The following is a 20000-nucleotide window of genomic DNA, read 5'->3' as shown; positions in this document are numbered from 1 at the left end:
AGAGTAACCCTATCTGTTTCTGCCAGCCTGTGTGGACTCTGCTATGCTCCTAAAACAAATGGCTGACATATTTTTAGCCCCAGTAATTCCCCAGCCTGCATCAGGAGCAGCAAACTGTGGAGACAGAAAGAGAGCAGGACTCTCTAGACCTCACTAACTCTAACATACATTTGGACCTGAACTATGATTCACAAATCACTTTACTAGATTATGAACAGAAATACTCTCCAAATGGTGAAGTTGTTTCTTGGATCAAATAAAAACCACCCCTGCCTAGTGTCTGACCACCCCCTCTCTGTTCTCTCTTCCCCCCAGTCAAAGACTCCGACCCTGGGCATTAGCCAGGGCAAAGCTCCTTCTCTGGAAGCCGTATACTGGAAGGGCTGGTCGGTTTTTGTTTTGGAACATCCATGGTGCCTTTGGGGACCCTGATCTGGGGGGGCCTGGTCTGACGCTGACCTAGCACGCCGCCCTTCCATCCCTCCATATCTCAACATGTCTGCGATTAAAGGCACACATCAGCCACTCGCCACTCGCCAATGACAAAATCTGTCGTTCTGCTGCGAGGTGGGAGTGTGCCGGGCGACAGCTGCAGAGGGCTTGTCATTACAGTGCAAAACATGGCTGCCCTCACAAAGAGCCCATTAACGGGCTAAATGGGTGTGTTTACAAACCGAGTACGCACGCTGGTGGGGCCATGGTTAGGGGGTTGGCAGGGTGGAGGGGCTGCAGCAGGAGGTTAGACCAGGGGGTTAGTAGCCTAAACTACAAAGTCTTTGTCTATGAACCTCAGCTGTCAACCATCTCTGATACATACAGTAAGTATTGGGTTGCATCGGAGGGGACAAGCATAACATGGCAAAAGCTCGAGGAGTTTGACCAAAAGCTAGAAGACCATAAGAAGACCATTAAATGGTCACAAGTGGCAGTTTTAATTTAAAAAATATATCATATCAAAATAGATGGTATAAATGGAATCTCATTCGACAAGAAAACTTTAACTTTTCATTGACATAGCTCTTTCTTTCCCTTCCCATGTAAACCTTCCCAGACCTCCAGCCCATCCCACGTACCTGTCAGTTTGAAGAGCGTGGCTTTGCGGAATCCGTCGGTGTGTTTGTACTTCATGAGGTGAATCCAGGACAGCATGTAGTGGAGGAAGAATCCCGGTCTGGCCAAAGCCTCCAGAGAATCATAACCCTGGATCCAGGTGTCATGGTGCAGCGTGAAGGTAGCCGCGGCCCAGAATGCTTCACTCTCCTCCCACTTGGTCAGTGTGAGATGGCCGCTGCTGTCCACAGCCAGGAAGTAGTTGGGCCGATCGGACGCCTCGAACGACACCAGGGACGTGTCTAGAGGAAAAGTGTATCACCCATTTAGGAATCTCAACATCAAGGGTCTTTTCTGGTTAAATAAAGGTAAAAAAACAACGATTTGAGCTCTTTACGCCTGGGTACCGTATGTGACCCAGGTCAGGCTAGCACCTTAGTGCTCAGATAAATGTAGAACACTAGGCTAGATAAAAAAAGTTTAGGCTGGCTAAAACAGTCTAGCCTAGCTAAAACAGTCTAGGCTAGCTAAAACAGTCTAGGCTAGCTAAAACAGTCTAGCCTAGCTAAAACAGTCTAGCCTAGCTAAAACAGTCTAGGCTAGCTAAAACAGTCTAGCCTAGCTAAAACAGTCTAGGCTAACAGTCTAAGACTTCATTAGACCAGTGGACAGGGACTGGATAGGGACTGGAAGACTTCATTGGACCAGAGGACAGGGACTGGAAGACTTCATTAGACCAGTGGATAAGGACTGGATAGGGACTGGATAGGGACTGGATAGGGACTGAACAGGGACTGGAAGACTTCATTAGACCAGTGGATAGAGACTGGATAGAGACTGGAAGACTTCATTAGACTAGTGGACAGGGACTGGAAGACTTCATTAGAACAGTGGATAGGGAATGGACAGGGACTGATCAGGGACTGGAATACTTTTTACTGAATGGACGTTGGAGTAGGAGGAAGTCTAGGAATGCAGAGTGTTAGAAAGTGTTATTTATGGAGGAGGAAGTAGTAAAATGAGGACGGACATGGAGATGGCCATTGCATTAGACTGGTGTGATGAGGACGGACATGGAAATGGCCATTGCATTAGACTGGTGTGATGAGGACGGACATGGAAATGGCCATTGCATTACACTGGTGTGACGAGGACGGACATGGAAATGGCCATTGCATTAGACTGGTGTGACGAGGACGGACATGGAAATGGCCATTGCATTAGACTGGTGTGACGAGGACGGACATGGAGATGGCCATTACATTAGACTGGTGTGACGAGGACGGACATGGAAATGGCCATTGCATTAGACTGGTGTGACGAGGACGGACATGGCCATTGCATTAGACTGGTGTGACGAGGACGGACATGGCCATTGCATTAGACTGGTGTGACGAGGACGGACATGGCCATTGCATTAGACTGGTGTGACGAGGACGGACATGGAAATGGCCATTACATTAGACTGGTGTGACGAGGACGGACATGGAGATGGCCATTGCATTAGACTGGTGTGACGAGGACGGACATGGAGATGGCCATTACATTAGACTGATGTGACGAGGACGGACATGGAGACGGCCATTACATTAGACTGGTGTGACGAGGACGGACATGGAGATGGCCATTGCATTAGACTGGTGTGACGAGGACGGACATGGAAATGGCCATTGTATTAGACTGGTGTGACGGGGACGGACATGGAGATGGCCATTACATTAGACTGGTGTGACGAGGACGGACATGGAGATGGCCATTGCATTAGACTGGTGTGACGAGGACGGACATGGAGATGGCCATTACATTAGACTGATGTGACGAGGACGGACATGGAGACGGCCATTACATTAGACTGGTGTGACGAGGACGGACATGGAGATGGCCATTGCATTAGACTGGTGTGACGAGGACGGACATGGAAATGGCCATTGTATTAGACTGGTGTGACGGGGACGGACATGGAGATGGCCATTACATTAGACTGGTGTGACGAGGACGGACATGGAGATGGCCATAGCATTAGACTGGTGTGACGAGGACGGACATGGAGATGGCCATTACATTAGACTGGTGTGACGAGGACGGACATGGAGATGGCCATTGCATTAGACTGGTGTGACGAGGACAGACATGGAGATGGCCATTACATTAGACTGGTGTGACGAGGACGGACATGGAGATGGCCATTACATTAGACTGGTGTGACGAGGCCGGACATGGAGATGGCCATTGCATTAGACTGGTGTGACGAGGACGGACATGGAAATGGCCATTGCATTAGACTGGTGTGACGAGGACGGACATGGAGATGGCCATTACATTAGACTGGTGTGACGAGGACGGACATGGAGATGGCCATTGCATTAGACTGGTGTGACGAGGACGGACATGGAGATGGCCATTACATTAGACTGGTGTGACGAGGACGGACATGGAGATGGCCATTGCATTAGACTGGTGTGACGAGGACGGACATGGAGATGGCCATTGCATTAGACTGGTGTGACGAGGACGGACATGGAGATGGCCATTACATTAGACTGGTGTGACGAGGACGGACATGGAGATGGCCATTGCATTAGACTGGTGTGACGAGGACGGACATGGAGATGGCCATTGCATTAGACTGGTGTGACGAGGACGGACATGGAGATGGCCATTACATTAGACTGGTGTGACGAGGACGGACATGGAGATGGCCATTGCATTAGACTGGTGTGACGAGGACGGACATGGAGATGGCCATTACATTAGACTGGTGTGACGAGGACGGACATGGAGATGGCCATTACATTAGACTGGTGTGACGAGGACGGACATGGAGATGGCCATTGCATTAGACTGGTGTGACGAGGACGGACATGGAAATGACCATTGCATTAGATTGGTGTGACGACGACGGACATGGAAATGACCATTGCATTAGACTGGTGTGACGACGACGGACAAGGAAATGGCCATTGCATTAGACTGGTGTGACGAGGACGGACATGGAGATGGCCATTGCATTAGACTGGTGTGACGAGGACGGACATTGAAATGGCCATTGCATTAGACTGGTGTGACGAGGACGGACATGGAAATGGCCATTGCATTAGACTGGTGTGACGAGGACGGACATGGAGATGGCCATTGCATTAGACTGGTGTGATGAGGACGGACATGGAAATGGCCATTGCAATAGACTGGTGTGACGAGGACGGACATGGAAATGGCCATTGCATTAGACTGGTGTGACGAGGACGGACATGGAAATGGCCATTGCATTAGACTGGTGTGACGAGGACGGACATGGAGATGGCCATTGCATTAGACTGGTGTGACGAGGACGGACATGGAGATGGCCATTTCATTAGACTGGTGTGACGAGGACGGACATGGAGATGGCCATTGCATTAGACTGGTGTGACGAGGACGGACATGGAAATGGCCATTGCATTAGACTGGTGTGACGAGGACGGACATGGAAATGGCCATTGCATTAGACTGGTGTGACGAGGACGGACATGGAGATGGCCATTGCATTAGACTGGTGTGACGAGGACGGACAAGGAAATGGCCATTGCATTAGACTGGTGTGACGAGGACGGACAAGGAGATGGCCATTGCATTAGACTGGTGTGACGAGGACGGACATGGAAATGGCCATTGCATTAGACTGGTGTGACGAGGACGGACATGGAAATGGCCATTGCATTAGAGTGGTGTGACGAGGACGGACATGGAAATGGCCATTGCATTAGACTGGTGTGACGAGGACGGACATGGAAATGGCCATTGCATTAGACTGGTGTGACGAGGACGGACATGGAAATGGCCATTGCATTAGACTGGTGTGACGAGGACGGACATGGAGATGGCCATTGCATTAGACTGGTGTGACGAGGACGGACATGGAGATGGCCATTGCATTAGACTGGTGTGACGAGGACGGACATGGAAATGGCCATTGCATTAGACTGGTGTGACGAGGACGGACATGGAAATGGCCATTGCATTAGACTGGTGTGATGAGGACGGACATGGAAATGGCCATTGCATTAGACTGGTGTGATGAGGACGGACATGGAAATGGCCATTACATTAGACTGGTGTGATGAGGACGGACATGGAAATGGCCATTGCATTAGACTGGTGTGACGAGGACGGACATGGAAATGGCCATTGCATTAGAGTGGTGTGACGAGGACGGACATGGAAATGGCCATTGCATTAGACTGGTGTGACGAGGACGGACATGGAAATGGCCATTGCGTTAGACTGGTGTGACGAGGACGGACATGGAAATGGCCATTGCATTAGACTGGTGTGACGAGGACGGACATGGAGATGGCCATTGCATTAGACTGGTGTGACGAGGACGGACATGGAGATGGCCATTGCATTAGACTGGTGTGACGAGGACGGACATGGAAATGGCCATTGCATTAGACTGGTGTGACGAGGACGGACATGGAAATGGCCATTGCATTAGACTGGTGTGATGAGGACGGACATGGAAATGGCCATTGCATTAGACTGGTGTGATGAGGACGGACATGGAAATGGCCATTACATTAGACTGGTGTGATGAGGACGGACATGGAAATGGCCATTACATTAGACTGGTGTGACGAGGACGGACATGGAAATGGCCATTGCATTAGACTGGTGTGAGGAGGACGGACATGGAAATGGCCATTGCATTAGACTGGTGTGACGAGGACGGACATGGAAATGACCATTGCATTAGACTGGTGTGACGAGGACGGACATGACCATTGCATTAGACTGGTGTGACGAGGACGGACATGGCCATTGCATTAGACTGGTGTGACGAGGCCTGGCAGTGACGCTGCTCACCATGCGGACGCGCTCTGCTGAGCCCAGGGGTCATCATGAAGAGGGACAGGAAGCCAGCCGCAGCAGGTTCTCCTTTCTTAGGGAACACTGTCCCACTGGACCTGTTGGCTGCCAGCACCGTGTCCCTCTCCCTGTAGGTCACCAGCCTGTAGGGGCCTTTACCCAGAACTACAAGACAGAGGAGAGGAACACTGTTATGAGGAATCCTTCGCTGTATGGCTGACATCGACAATGGGGCCCCAGAACTGTGCAGACACTCTGCCCCCATGTGGTTAAACAATGAAGTGCCTTACACATTGATCATGATGAAATGTTTGTAGCAAATTCTAAGGACAATGCACAATAAACTTCCGAGGTTCAGTCATTGATTTGATTCTTGGAGAAAGTAGATTTTTATTTTGACAAATAGGAAGAGTTTGAGATAAGATGATGTGTGTACCTTTGTTGTAGTATTCACAATCGTAGGCTGAAAGGACAAACAGAAAGAGTCGTTAGTGGAATGAAATCATAAACCGTAGTTAATTACATATTTTATTTACCTTTATTTAACTAGGCAAGTCAGTTAAGAACAAATTCTTATTTTCAATGACGGCCTAGGAACAGTGGGTTAACTGCCTTGTTCAGGGGCATTTGCCTGAAAACAGAGTGCCATTTCAGATGGTCCCACACACTCCCATACCACCCCATTGAATGGGTAGTGTGCCCGGTGCCTGCCCGTTGGCCTCTCATTGCCCGCTCATAGCCGCAGACTTACGGCAGATCGACGGGGATCGCCAGTCCACGGTGACACCCTGGTGACAGCATCGGTGGGCGTAGGCTGCCACGCTGGTACAGAAACACTCACAGTCTCCACCGCGACTACAGCCGCACGTATCAGCCAGGCAGTTCATATAGAACCATGTCACGTCCACCTGGACAGGGGGAGACAGGAAGGAACCTTTAAGACTGTTGTCCACTAGCATAAGGATATGGTAGTAACAGCCTGATATAACTAACAGCCTGATACAACACACAGCCTGATATAACACACAGCCTGATATAACACACAGCCTGATACAGCACACAGCCTGATACAACACACAGTCTGATATAACTAACAGCCTGATACAACACACAGCCTGATATAACACACAGCCTGATATAACACACAGCCTGATACAACACACAGCCTGATACAACACACAGCCTGATATAACTAACAGCCTGATACAACACACAGCCTGATATAACACACAGCCTGATACAACACACAGCCTGATACAACACACAGCCTGATATAACACACAGCCTGATATAACTAACAGCCTGATACAACACACAGCCTGATATAACTAACAGCCTGATACAACACACAGCCTGATACAACACACAGCCTGATATAACACACAGCCTGATACAACACACAGCTTGATATAACACACAGCCTGATATAACAAGCAGCCTGATATAACTAACAGCCTGATATAACACCTAGCCTGATATAACTAACAGCCTGATATAACACACAGCCTGATATAACACACAGCCTGATATAACTAACAGCCTGATATAACTAACAGCCTGATACAACACACAGCCTGATACAACACACAGCCTGATATAACTAACAGCCTGATATAACACACAGCCTGATACAACACACAGCCTGATATAACTAACGGCCTGATATAACACACAGCCTGATATAACTAACGGCCTGATACAACACACAGCCTGATACAACACACAGCTTGATATAACACACAGCCTGATATAACTAACGGCCTGATACAACACACAGCCTGATACAACACACAGCCTGATATAACTAACAGCCTGATATAACTAACAGCCTGATATAACACACAGCCTGATATAACACACAGCCTGATATAACACACAGCCTGATATAACACACAGCCTGATATAACTAACGGCCTGATATAACTAACAGACTGATACAACACACAGCCTGATACAACACACAGCCTGATATAACTAACGGCCTGATATAACTAACAGGCTGATATAACAAACAGCCTGATATAACACACAGCCTGATACAACACACAGCCTGATATAACACACAGCCTGATATAACAAACAGCCTGATATAACTAACGGCCTGATATAACTAACGGCCTGATATAACACACAGCTTGATACAACACACAGCCTGATATAACACACAGCCTGATACAACACACAGCCTGATACAACACACAGCCTGATACAACACACAGCCTGATATAACAAGCAGCCTGATATAACTAACAGCCTGATACAACACACAGCTTGATATAACACACAGCCTGATACAACACACAGCCTGATACAACACACAGCTTGATATAACACACAGCCTGATACAACACACAGTCTGATATAACTAACAGCCTGATACAACACACAGCCTGATATAACTAACAGCCTGATATAACTAACAGCCTGATACAACACACAGTCTGATATAACACACAGCCTGATATAACACACAGTCTGATATAACACACAGCCTGATACAACACACAGTCTGATATAACTAACAGCCTGATACAACACACAGTCTGATATAACACACAGCCTGATACAACACACAGCCTGATATAACTAACAGCCTGATACAACACACAGTCTGATATAACACACAGCCTGATATAACTAACAGCCTGATATAACTAACAGCCTGATACAACACACAGTCTGATATAACACACAGCCTGATACAACACACAGCCTGATACAACACACAGCCTGATACAACACACAGTCTGATATAACACACAGCCTGATACAACACACAGTCTGATATAACTAACGGCCTGATATAACTAACAGCCTGATATAACACACAGCCTGATATAACACACAGCCTGATACAACACACAGCCTGATACAACACACAGCCTGATACAACACACAGTCTGATATAACACACAGCCTGATACAACACACAGTCTGATACAACACACAGTCTGATATAACACACAGCCTGATACAACACACAGTCTGATACAACACACAGCCTGATACAACACACAGTCTGATATAACACACAGTCTGATATAACACACAGCCTGATACAACACACAGCCTGATACAACACACAGTCTGATATAACACACAGCCTGATATAACTAACAGCCTGATATAACTAACAGCCTGATACAACACACAGTCTGATATAACACACAGCCTGATACAACACACAGCCTGATACAACACACAGCCTGATACAACACACAGTCTGATATAACACACAGCCTGATACAACACACAGTCTGATATAACTAACGGCCTGATATAACTAACAGCCTGATATAACACACAGCCTGATATAACACACAGCCTGATACAACACACAGCCTGATACAACACACAGCCTGATACAACACACAGTCTGATATAACACACAGCCTGATACAACACACAGTCTGATACAACACACAGTCTGATATAACACACAGCCTGATACAACACACAGTCTGATACAACACACAGCCTGATACAACACACAGTCTGATATAACACACAGTCTGATATAACACACAGCCTGATACAACACACAGCCTGATACAACACACAGCCTGATACAACACACAGTCTGATATAACACACAGCCTGATACAACACACAGTCTGATATAACTAACGGCCTGATATAACTAACAGCCTGATATAACACACAGCCTGATATAACACACAGCCTGATACAACACACAGCCTGATACAACACACAGCCTGATACAACACACAGTCTGATATAACACACAGCCTGATACAACACACAGCCTGATACAACACACAGCCTGATACAACACACAGTCTGATATAACACACAGCCTGATACAACACACAGTCTGATATAACTAACGGCCTGATATAACTAACAGCCTGATATAACACACAGCCTGATATAACACACAGCCTGATATACTGATATCTGATGAGTTATTGATTTGACTCAAGATCATCTAAAAAGTACTTTTAATGACAGAATAACAACAGTGATTAGAATCACAACTTTAGTAAGAAGGTAAATATGTGGAGAAGAGATAGGACAGCAGACCAGCTGATAGAGGATAGGGGTTATGTAATGTGGAGAAGAGATAGGACAGCAGACCAGCTGACAGAGGATAGGGGGTTATGTAATGTGGAGAAGAGATAGGACAGCAGACCAGCTGACAGAGGATAGGGGGTTATGTAATGTGGAGAAGAGATAGGACAGCAGACCAGCTGACAGAGGATAGGGGGTTATGTAATGTGGAGAAGAGATAGGACAGCAGACCAGCTGACAGAGGATAGGGGGTTATGTAATGTGGAGAAGAGATAGGACAGCATACCAGCTGACAGAGGATAGGGGGTTATGTAATGTGTATGTCAGGCTTGAGAGAAGCCCCAGTAATACTAACAGCCACAGTAACATCAACCCACACAGAGATCTGTGAGACAGCCTACAGTAAGACAGTAAGATCCTGATTAATGTCTGTGCTTTACAGTGAGTCAGGTGGGAGGTGACTCAAATAACCAGAACCAACCCGCCCCCCCCCCCCCCCCCCCTCACACACCACTCCCCCAGCACTCATCAACACAGACAGCTGAAACAGTAGAGGGAGAAACTGCATGTCACAGTATAGACATACACATGCTCTTCTGCACACACACACACACACACACACACACACACACACACACACAGACGTAAACACACACACACACACACACACACACACAGACGTAAACACACACACACACACACACACACACACATCCAGAAACAGATATCCACATGCGTATGCATACCAACTCTCGCACACTCGCAACACAACCTTCCCTCCATTGGTTGAGCTGCTGGCTGTCATACTCCATACTCACCACCGGGTGGCAGACCAGGAAGACCTCGCTGAGCAGGACTCCACACTGCCTCTTGGAGAACGGCTCCCTCAGGGGGTTCAGACTGCAGGGGTGTCTGATGTCTGGGCTGTTAACACACTGGACACACACATATCTAACGTTAGATGACTGACAATAGACACCTGTATCATGTATGAACACACGCACATACACACACACACACACACACACACACACACACACACACATACTAATACACACACACTATCCACTGAGAATAGACCGTGGGGGTTATTATTTCACTCCAACCATTAAAATGAGCCCGTCCTCCTATTGCTCCCCCCACCAGCCTCCACTGACGCACACACACACACACACACACACACACACACACACACAGACTAATACACACACACTATCCACTGAGAATAGACCGTGGGGGTTTTGAAACTTGCCTCAGCTGCCGTCCAGCTGTTGCCAAACTCCTGAGGCGTGGCAGAGTCTATGTTCTCTGGTGTCCTCATCTCATTGACCGTCCTCAGGTCAAAGTTCCCACACAGACCGCTCAGCTTGCCCTGAACACAGTATTCACATGAATATGACACCAATCACAGCTCTGTGTAGTAATAAGGAAGGGCTTGGTAACCTGATGGTGCTAATCAAGGGCTTGGTGACCTGATGGTGCTAATCAAGGGGTTGGTGACCTGATGTTGCTAATCAAGGGGTTGGTGACCTGATGGTGCTAATCAAGGGCTTGGTGACCTGATGGTGTTAATCAAGGGCTTGGTGACCTGATGGTGCTAATCAAGGGGTTGGTGACCTGATGGTGCTAATTAAGGGGTTTGTGACCTGATGGTGCTAATCAAGGGCTTGGTGACCTAATGGTGGTAATCAAGAGCTTGGTGACCTGATGGTGCTAATCAAGGGCTTGGTGACCTGATGATGCTAATCAAGGGCTTGGTGATTAGTTGATTTGTTGAATAAGGTGTGATGGATTTGAGGGTCCAGAGGACTGGGTTGAGAAAGACTGCTATAGGAGACAGCAGCTGCTTTTGAATGACAGGGCCCATGTTATTCTAGGGTAGGGAATGTGGAACACCAACAACCCATGGTGCCTGACCTGCCAGCGTGGTCCAGCCTGGATGTGGACCGTGGTCTTGCGATCCCAGAGCACGGTCAGGTCCTCCTCTGGAACGTGGACCACGGTGAAGAGCCCAGCGCTCCATATGAACACCTCCTGCCTCCAGTCGATCACACTGGACGGGTTCTACACAGGGTGGAGGACAGGAAACAGGACAATGGACAGGAATTAGATCAATAATGATGAACAGGTTGAGATGAGCCAGGGGGGGGTCGGGGTTAGTGCCCCCCTGTGATTGTTTTACCTAATTTATTTATGGTTTATTGTTAATTAAGGACAGAGGACAAGACAGAGGACAGCCGAGAGGACAGGGAAGAGGACAGGGAAGAGGACAAGTTAGAGGAGGGAGAAGAGGACAGGGAAGATGACAGGAAAGAGGACAAGGCAGAGGTCAAGGACGAGGACAGGGAGGAGGACAGGGAGGAGGACAGGGAAGAGGACAAGATGGAGGACAGGGAAGAGGACAAGATGGAGGACAGGGAAGAGGACAAGATGGAGGACAGGCAAGAGGTGAAGATGGAGGACAGGGAAAAGGACAAGCTGGAGGACAGGGAAGAGGGCAGGGATCATGAATAAGGTAGTCTTAAATAGGTGACATTTGTGCCATAATTGGTAAGGTGTGAGAATAGTAATGTGATATTCATTGGGTCCGAGGGGTCAGGGGTCAGGGGTCAGGGGTTAAGGGGTTAAGGGTAGTTTCTCTCTGTAATGTTTTCATCAAACATTTCTTATAACACTGTAGGTGTTATAAGAGAGAGAGAAGGAGCAGGAGCAGGAGCAGGAGCAGGAGCAGGAGCAGGAGAAGGAGCAGGAGCAGGAGCAGGAGCAGGAGAAGAAGCAGGAGAAGGAGCAGGAGCAGGAGCAGGAGAAGAAGCAGGAGAAGGAGCAGGAGCAGGAGCAGGAGCAGGAGCAGGAGCAGGAGCAGGAGCAGGAGCAGGAGCAGGAGCAGGAGCAGGAGAAGGAGAAGGAGAAGGAGCAGGAGCAGGAGCAGGAGCAGGAGCAGGAGAAGAAGCAGGAGAAGGAGCAGGAGCAGGAGCAGGAGCAGGAGCAGGAGCAGGAGCAGGAGAAGGAGCAGGAGCAGGAGAAGGAGCAGGAGCAGGAGCAGGAGAAGGAGCAGGAGCAGGAGAAGAAGCAGGAGAAGGAGCAGGAGCAGGAGCAGGAGCAGGAGCAGGAGCAGGAGCAGGAGCAGGAGAAGGAGCAGGAGCAGGAGAAGGAGAAGGAGAAGGGGAAGGAGAAGGAGAAGGAGAAGGAGCAGGAGCAGGGGCAGGAGCAGGAGAAGAAGCAGGAGAAGGAGCAGGAGCAGGAGCAGGAGCAGGAGAAGGAGCAGGAGCAGGAGCAGGAGAAGAAGCAGGAGAAGGAGCAGGAGCAGGAGCAGGAGCAGGAGAAGGAGCAGGAGCAGGAGAAGAAGCAGGAGAAGGAGCAGGAGCAGGAGCAGGAGAAGGAGCAGGAGCAGGAGCAGGAGAAGGAGAAGGAGAAGGAGAAGGAGCAGGAGCAGGAGCAGGAGCAGGAGCAGGAGCAGGAGCAGGAGCAGGAGCAGGAGCAGGGGCAGGAGAAGAAGCAGGAGAAGGAGCAGGAGCAGGAGCAGGAGCAGGAGCAGGAGCAGGAGAAGGAGAAGGAGAAGGAGCAGGAGCAGGAGCAGGAGAAGAAGCAGGAGAAGGAGCAGGAGCAGGAGCAGGAGAAGGAGCAGGAGCAGGAGCAGGAGAAGAAGCAGGAGCAGGAGCAGGAGCAGGAGCAGGAGCAGGAGCAGGAGCAGGAGCAGGAGCAGGAACAGGAGCAGGAACAGGAACAGGAGCATGCACTTACTGGTTTGCCACTGTCGTCGTCGAACGCAATGAAAGATCTACCAATGTTGATGAGTAGAGATTTCCTGCAGATGACGCCGCTGTCGTAACAGTCCACGTTCTCAGCCGTCACACTCATCATCAGATCAGCACTGCTCTGAAGGTGGGATGGGAAAAACAACATGAAAATAGCAAGCTAACCCAGGACAGAACGATGCTACTGAAAACTACGAAATGTGTATATTGAGTATTTAAACCCTAAGCCAGTCTATTCATCAATCCTTTCATCTATACACGGATATCTAACTTTCACAGATTTCTTGCATTACATTTAGTCATCCCATTTTATTATCAAATAACGAGGAAAAATATATGAACTTGAGTACTGGAAATGTGACTCTGGTACCTTTACTAGGTAGACTTTACACACACCAACGTAGTCAAATATCATACCTTTACTAGGTAGACTACACACTCTAATGTAGTCAAATATCATACCTTTACTAGGTAGACTACACACTCTAATGTAGTCAAATATCATACCTTTACTAGGTAGACTTTACACACTCTAATGTAGTCAAATATCATACCTTTACTAGGTAGACTACACACTCTAATGTAGTCAAATATCATACCTTTACTAGGTAGACTACACACTCTAACGTAGTTAAATATCATACCTTTACTAGGTAGACTACACACTCCAACGTAGTCAAATATCATACCTTTACTAGGTAGACTACACACTCCAACGTAGTCAAATATCATACCTTTACTAGGTAGACTTTACACACCCTAACGTAGTCAAATATCATACCTTTACAAGGTAGACTACACACTCCAACATAGTCAAACATCATACCTTTACTCGGTAGACTACACACTCCAACGTAGTCAAATATCATACCTTTACTAGGTAGACTACACACTGTAATATAGTCAAACATCATACCTTTACAAGGTAGACTACACACTCTAACGTAGTCAAATATCATACCTTTACTAGGTAGACTTTACACACTCCAACGTAGTCAAATATCATACCTTTACTAGGTAGACTAAACACTCCAACATAGTCAAATATCATACCTTTACTAGGTAGACTACACACTCTAACATAGTCAAATATCATACCTTTACTAGGTAGACTACACACTCTAACGTAGTTAAATATCATACCTTTACTAGGTAGACTACACACTCTAACATAGTAAAATATCATACCATTACTAGGTAGACTACACACTCCAACGTAGTCAAATATCATACCTTTACTAGGTAGACTACACACTCTAACGTAGTCAGACATCATACCTTTACTAGGTAGACTACACACTCTAACGTAGTCAAATATCATACCTTTACTAGGTAGACTACACACTCTAACGTAGTTAAATATCATACCTTTACTAGGTAGACTACACACTCTAACATAGTAAAATATCATACCATTACTAGGTAGACTACACACTCCAACGTAGTCAAATATCATACCTTTACTAGGTAGACTACACACTCTAACGTAGTCAAATATCATACCTTTACTAGGTAGACTTTACACTCTAATGTAGTCAAATATTCTACCTTTACTAGGTAGACTACACACTCTAACGTAGTCAAATATCATACCTTTACTAGGTAGACTTTACACACTCTAACGTAGTCAAATATCATACCTTTACTAGGTAGACTTTACACACTCTAACGTAGTCAAATATCATACCTTTACTAGGTAGACTTTACACACTCTAACGTAGTCAAATATCATACCTTTACTAGGTAGACTTTACACACTCTAACGTAGTCAAATATACCTTTACTAGGTAGACTACACACTTTAATGTAGTCAAATATCATACCTTTACTAGGTAGACTACACACTCTAACGTAGTCAAATATCATACCTTTACTAGGTAGACTTTACACACTCTAACATAGTCAAATATCATACCTTTACTAGGTAGACTTTACACACTCTAACATAGTCAAACATCATACCTTTACTAGGTAGACTTTACACACTCCAACGTAGTCAAACAGTAGACCATCAAAGGTCCTGTAGTGGCGGTCCCCATAGGCCGTGCACATGGATGGACACGGACGGAACACACACTGGAATGTTCCATGCTGGCAGACACTGAAAGAGACACACAGCGTCAACCATCACGATTCAGTACCAACCTGCCAGCAAACTGCTACCACTTAATGTAAAGCACATTCTGTCATAACTAATGGACGCCTTTTGTTCGGGAGGCCCCCAGCGATTATCGTCTGTCCGAAAAGTTGGGATCTCGTCAACTGCCAAATGTTGAATCACCAGCGTTCATAGTGCTATTATACAGATCCTTATCTCTACTCTTCTCTTGCTAACTGCTAGAAGATTAAATGGATGGCAGAGAAGAAAAGGAGACAGACTGGGATCACTGTTTCACTCGGCAGGGAGAGAGAGACTGTTGAATGAACGGCCCTCATACAAGGACTCTCTGTAAACCAGAGCTGGGAGGTGATTTTCTATGATAGATAATAAAGGGTTATGGGATATCAGGTGAACAGTCTCACCGTAGGTACAATCTATACAAGACTCATCACCTAAAGCTCAGGAAGGATCCTGGAAAATTGTTAGCTGCTCGAAAGTTTGTCTTAATTCGCCCACACATTGGCAGGTTTTGCCAGGTGCTGAGTCAACAAATTTGTCAGTGACTCAGATACTTGAAATGTCATGGCAAATGAAAGCTGTATATATGATCGATCTTATGAGGGGTTGAATATAGAGGGGTGTTTAGAAGAAACAAAACCTCTCGGTGTCATACTTCTGTACAGGAAATGATCTGAAAACCATTCACTAATTTATGACTGTAGATAATTAGGTTCCACTCTCTCCTAAAAACGTGTGGCGTTTGATACATATCCTGTTTGGGTCGAGAAGAGTTTAATCTCTGGAAAAGTCGGTGTATGAGTTGTTTCTAAACGTACCATTGATGACAGGGGGAGGTGACTCTATCTCCTGGATAGTACTCTTTCCCCTTCCAGAGGCAGGGGCAGGCGTCAGGCTCAAAACACTCATCGCCATGTTTCAGTAATCTGGGAAACACACACAAACACAGCTGTCCCGTTTATTCACTTTAGTTCAGAATTCATCTGTTTCTCTACTTGTAGAACGAAACTTACATTTGTTTGAATTTGCTTTTTACCTTTTCACACATGGAGATGCTGTGTCTCTGTGCAGGTACTCTACTAAGTTCATCGCCACCCGGACGATTTACATGGACTCCTCCACCGCCCTCCATTGGTTTCCCCCACCGCCCTCCATTGGTTTCCCCCACCGCCCTCCATTGGTTTCCTCCACCGCCCTCCATTGGTTTCCCCCACCGCCCTCCATTGGTTTCCCCCACCGCCCTCCATTGGTTTCCCCCACCGCCCTCCATTGGTTTCCTCCACCGCCCTCCATTGGTTTCCCCCACCGCCCTCCATTGGTTTCCCCCACCGCCCTCCATTGGTTTCCCCCACCGCCCTCCATTGGTTTCCCCCACCCCCCTCCATTGGTTTCCCCCACCGCCCTCCGTTGGTTTCCCCCACCGCCCTCCGTTGGTTTCCCCCACCGCCCTCCGTTGGTTTCCCCCACCGCCCTCCGTTGGTTTCCCCCACCGCCCTCCGTTGGTTTCCCCCACCACCCTCCATTGGTTTCCCCCACTGCCCTCCTTTGGTTTCCCCCACCGCCCTCCATTGGTTTCCCCCACCGCCCTCCATTGGTTTCCCCCACCGCCCTCCATTGGTTTCCCCCACCGCCCTCAATTGGTTTCCCCCACCGCCCTCCATTGGTTTCCCCCACCGCCCTCCATTGGTTTCCCCCACCGCCCTCCATTGACTCCCCCACCGCCCTCCATTGGTTTCCCCCACCGCCCTCAATTGGTTTCCCCCACCGCCCTCCATTGGTTTCCCCCACCGCCCTCCATTGGTTTCCCCCACCGCCCTCCATTGGTTTCCCCCACCGCCCTCCATTGGTTTCCCCCACCGCCCTCCATTGGTTTCCCCCACCGCCCTCCATTGGATTTCTTCCACCGCCCTCCGTTGGTTTCCTCCACCGCCCTCCATTGGTTTCTCCCACCCCCCTCCATTGGTTTCCTCCACCGCCCTCCGTTGGTTTCCTCCACCACCCTCCATTGACTAGGTACCGGTAGCCCCTGTATATAGCCTCCACATTGACTCGGTACCGGTAGACCCTGTATATAGCCTCCACATTGACTCGGTACCGGTAGCCCCTGTATATAGCCTCCACATTGACTCGGTACCGGTACCACATTGACTCGGTACCGGTACCACATTGACTCAGTACCGGTACCACATTGACTCAGTACCGGTACCACATTGACTCGGTACCGGTAGCCCCTGTATATAGCCTCCACATTGACTCGGTACCGGTACCACATTGACTCGGTACCGGTACCACCTGTATTCAGTCTTGTTACTGTTATTTCATTACTTTTTCATTGTTGCACTGTTGGTTAAAGGCTTGTAAGTAAGTATTTCACGGTAGGTCTGATTTGATTTGATCTCTCAACCCAGATCTTTTGCCCAACTCTGTGCCCAAGAGGACTGAACGACAGAGGGAACGCAAGAGTCAGTCTGGATCCAGTACCTACCGCTACAGTCAGGAAATGAGAAAAGGTAAGGGGGGGGGGGGGGTAAACTCTGGATGAAAAGGAGAAACACTCGTTACATGAGAAAACCAGACGATTAGGATTCTCAGAGATAGAGAGAAACAGCCTTTGTCCGGGCCGTTCCATTGGGTCTCCACACTGTTAGAGCGACAGGGCTGATAAAAATCTTGTAATATCACGTCGACGGGTCACAGTTATATCCCCTGGAGGGGGAGAGAGAGAGAGAGAGAGAGAGAGAGAGAGAGAGAGGAGAGGAGAGGAGAGGAGAGGAGAGGAGAGGAGAGGAGAGGAGAGGAGAGGAGAGGAGAGGAGAGGAGAGGAGAGGAGAGGAGAGGAGAGGAGAGGAGAGGAGAGGAGAGGAGAGGAGAGGAGAGGAGAGGAGAGGAGAGGAGAGGAGAGGAGAGGAGAGGAGAGGAGAGGAGGAGAGGAGAGGAAGAGGAGAGGAGAGGAGAGGAAGAGGAGAGGAGAGGAGAGGAGAGGAGAGGAGAGAGAGGAGAGGGAGAGAGAGAGAGACAGACAGAGAGGGAGAGGAGAGAGAGAGATAGAGAGGGAGAGGAGAGGAGAGAGAGAGAGAGAGAGAGAAGAGGAGAGGAGAGAGAGAGAGAGAGAGAGAGAGAGAGAGAGATAGAGAGGGAGAGGAGAGGAGAGAGAGAGAGAGAGATAGAGAGGGAGAGGAGAGGAGAGAGAGAGAGAGAGAGAGAGAGAGAGAGAGAGAGAGAGAGAGAGAGAGGGGGAGAGGAGAGAGAGAGAGGGAGAGAGAGGGAGAGGAGAGAGAGAGAGAGGAGAGAGGAGAGGCTGGGGACAGTAGACAATGAAGCGACACATTAAATGGTCTGGCCACAAACCTAGAGGTTCATCTGTGTAAAGTTACACTGCAGATAAAGTGGTGTTAACAGCTTTCTTTACCGGCCCGCCAAGCCGCTGGATCGATTACCCTGATCAAAGCTTCCATAATAACTCCTTCTCTACTGCAGTCTGACTGTGCTGGCGTGCAGTAGCTAGGAATTCAAATCAAATCAAATCAAATTTATTTGTCACATACACATGGTTAGCAGATGTTAATGCGAGTGTAGCGAAATGCTTGTGCTTCTAGTTCCGACAATGCAGTAATAACGAACAAGTAATCTAACTAACAATTCCAAAAAAACTACTGTCTTATACACAGTGTAAGGGGATAAAGAATATGTACATAAGGATATATGAATGAGTGATGGTACAGAGCAGCATAGGCAAGATACAGTAGATGATATCGAGTACAGTATATACATATGAGATGAGTATGTAAACCAAGTGGCATAGTTAAAGTGGCTAGTGATACATGTATTACATAAGGATGCAGTCGATGATATAGAGTACAGTATCTACGTATGCATATGAGATGAATAATGTAGGGTAAGTAACATTATATAAGGTAGCATTGTTTAAAGTGGCTAGTGATATATTTACATCATTTCCCATCAATTCCCATGATTAAAGTGGCTGGAGTAGAGTCAGTGGCATTGACAGTGTGTTGGCAGTAGCCACTCAATGTTAGTGGTGGCTGTTTAACAGTCTGATGGCCTTGAGATAGAAGCTGTTTTTCAGTCTCTCCTGAAAAACATCTCAGTCAATGAATTCATCTTTCTCTATCGCACGTTTAATTAAACCTTATCTATTTGTGTATAACTGTGCATACCTGTATAATGAGGACAGAGGG

At 47.7% G+C, this 20000-nt stretch overlaps 1 protein-coding gene across 1 annotated transcript in view; it reads right to left on the bottom strand.

The window, feature by feature from the left end:
* LOC109886615 (otogelin-like) overlaps positions 1 to 20000 on the bottom strand; it is a 146547-nt gene that overhangs the window by 42655 nt on the left and 83892 nt on the right. Inside the window, 10 exon segments of the mRNA XM_031812411.1 lie at positions 1074 to 1352; positions 5893 to 6060; positions 6332 to 6358; positions 6647 to 6803; positions 10746 to 10862; positions 11180 to 11299; positions 11845 to 11991; positions 13669 to 13803; positions 15645 to 15783; positions 16620 to 16727. Of these exon segments, the coding sequence (XP_031668271.1) occupies positions 1074 to 1352; positions 5893 to 6060; positions 6332 to 6358; positions 6647 to 6803; positions 10746 to 10862; positions 11180 to 11299; positions 11845 to 11991; positions 13669 to 13803; positions 15645 to 15783; positions 16620 to 16727 (1397 nt within the window).

Source organism: Oncorhynchus kisutch, unplaced genomic scaffold (assembly GCF_002021735.2).
Source record: "Oncorhynchus kisutch isolate 150728-3 unplaced genomic scaffold, Okis_V2 Okis03b-Okis08b_hom, whole genome shotgun sequence".
Classification (NCBI taxonomy): domain Eukaryota; kingdom Metazoa; phylum Chordata; class Actinopteri; order Salmoniformes; family Salmonidae; genus Oncorhynchus; species Oncorhynchus kisutch.
The sequence above is the reverse complement of the archived record's forward strand: the minus strand, read 5'-3'. Positions and strand labels throughout refer to the sequence as shown.